At 44.7% G+C, this 1,835-nt stretch overlaps 1 protein-coding gene across 1 annotated transcript in view; it reads left to right on the top strand.

The window, feature by feature from the left end:
* LOC101849239 (monocarboxylate transporter 3) overlaps positions 1–900 on the top strand; it is a gene marked incomplete in the record, with an annotated part of 18,380 nt that extends 17,480 nt beyond the window's left edge. Inside the window, 1 exon segment of the mRNA XM_005107811.3 lies at positions 706–900. Coding sequence (XP_005107868.2) covers positions 706–827 — 122 coding nt within the window.
* Between the last annotated feature and the right edge of the window lie 935 nt (positions 901–1,835).

Genomic DNA, 1,835 nt, shown 5'->3' with positions numbered 1-1,835 from the left:
GGGGAAGGGGAAGGAAGGGGGGAGTGGGGAGGGGAGGGGGAGGAGGAGAAAAGTTGCCACTCGCACACGATGAAAGCGAGAGTAGCGATTTTCCCATCACGTGGGCGTCCTTGGTTGCGCACACTTTGCAACTACGTTTTGTTTTTTTAAAAACAAAATTCATGGGCCATGACAGTATGCCATGTGTGGCAGTTATCAGACTGTGGGCCTCACTCAACAATCATGGATAAATAGGTCATTCTGTAACCTGAATACCCCAACATATCCGCCACTGTACTGTCTTCCCTCTTAGCTCCTCTCGACACTTGTCTTGGCCCGATTGAATAGGCTAACACTAACAATGTCACCTTAGCAGAGACTGTGCCCACCATTTCGGAACTTCGCGGTGACCGTAAAGATGGTTCCAGTAGGGAATGGGATGGAGGATGCTCACATCCCTCGTGACTCATTGGAACAGGGGAAGATAGGACTAACGCTAACATTACTTAAACGCAATCCCACATCATCACTCATCACCACCATTATTTCTAAAATCGTCATTTCTCTCTGATCAATGACTTACATCTATAATCCTGGCATCTCTATCTGTAACAGTTAATTGTCATACTAATTATGCAGTCAGATGGCGTCAACCTAATATAAATGGGCAAAGGATTTTTAAAATAGGTCATCCTGTAACCTTCACCTTTGTCCTTCCATCCCCAGGTGCACTGTTTGAGGCCGTGGGTACCTACTCCGTGCCGTTCTACTTCGCCGGCGGGATCCTCACTCTGTCCACGGTTCTACATTGTGTCATGAGCTTCTGCCCGCGCCCCCAAACACAGTGACAGCTCAGAGATGTGTTTTGTTTTAGTAAGGTTTTATGGCGCTCGCATCAGCATAAGGTCATATGAGCGCCAAGGGGTGGATGTCAACAAGAGAAGTCTGTACAGGGAATCAGACTTACTCTGATCACCTCTTTAAAATCAACAACACAAAGTCTGCTTGACTATCAAGGCACCTCGGGACGTTTCCTTTTTTAATGTCGGTGTTTTCACGTCCCCCGTCCACACAATTCAGATCATTTAGGAGGCGGGCCTCCAACCCTACCTGTCAAGGCCAACCCTGGCTGAGAGGGATACAACATCCTTGCAGACAGACAGATACTCGATAAAAATGTTCCCCTCTCGGAATTCGAACTCGCGGCCCCTGCATGCTGCAGCAAAGTACGTCCACGCTACATGCAGCTTTGCTTAAAAACTGTTATCTACAGTGTAGTGTTTGTGAGAGTTTTACGGCAATTGCAACATAATTAGGTCATGTAAATGCCTAAGATCAGTAGACGTAAAAGTAGAGAGTAACAAACACACAAAAGGAGGAGAGATCAGAACGATAGATGTTTGACAGGAAAGAAGGAGCAAACCACACGAGAGCACCCACCAACCACCCACACTGTCATCCACGCTGTGGACAGATGTTTTATCAATCGCCACAAATATGTCATGAACAACTCTCGATGACAAGCGATATGCTAATTTTGTTGAGTGGTTGGCAGTTGCTTTGGTGTGGTTTGCTCCTTCTTTCCTATCAAACATCTACCGTCCGCATCTCTCCTCCTTCTTTTCTTTATATGTTATTAGTAACACCTTTTGATCTTCAGCGCTTATATGACTTGTGTTGCAAGTGCTGTAAAACTCATAGTTACAGTAATACTTACTGTTAAGTAGCACCTTTGTACCTCCCTCAATACCCACACAAGTTAAACCAGAGTATGTTTGCTACTGTCCCAAGCAAGTTGCCATAGATTGTATTCTTTAGAAAAATATAAATTTATGTATATTTAATAAATACTTATA

This window comes from Aplysia californica, unplaced genomic scaffold (assembly GCF_000002075.1).
Source record: "Aplysia californica isolate F4 #8 unplaced genomic scaffold, AplCal3.0 scaffold00633, whole genome shotgun sequence".
NCBI lineage: Eukaryota > Metazoa > Mollusca > Gastropoda > Aplysiida > Aplysiidae > Aplysia > Aplysia californica.
Note: the sequence above shows the minus strand (reverse complement) of the source record. Positions and strands in the feature narration are given on the sequence as shown.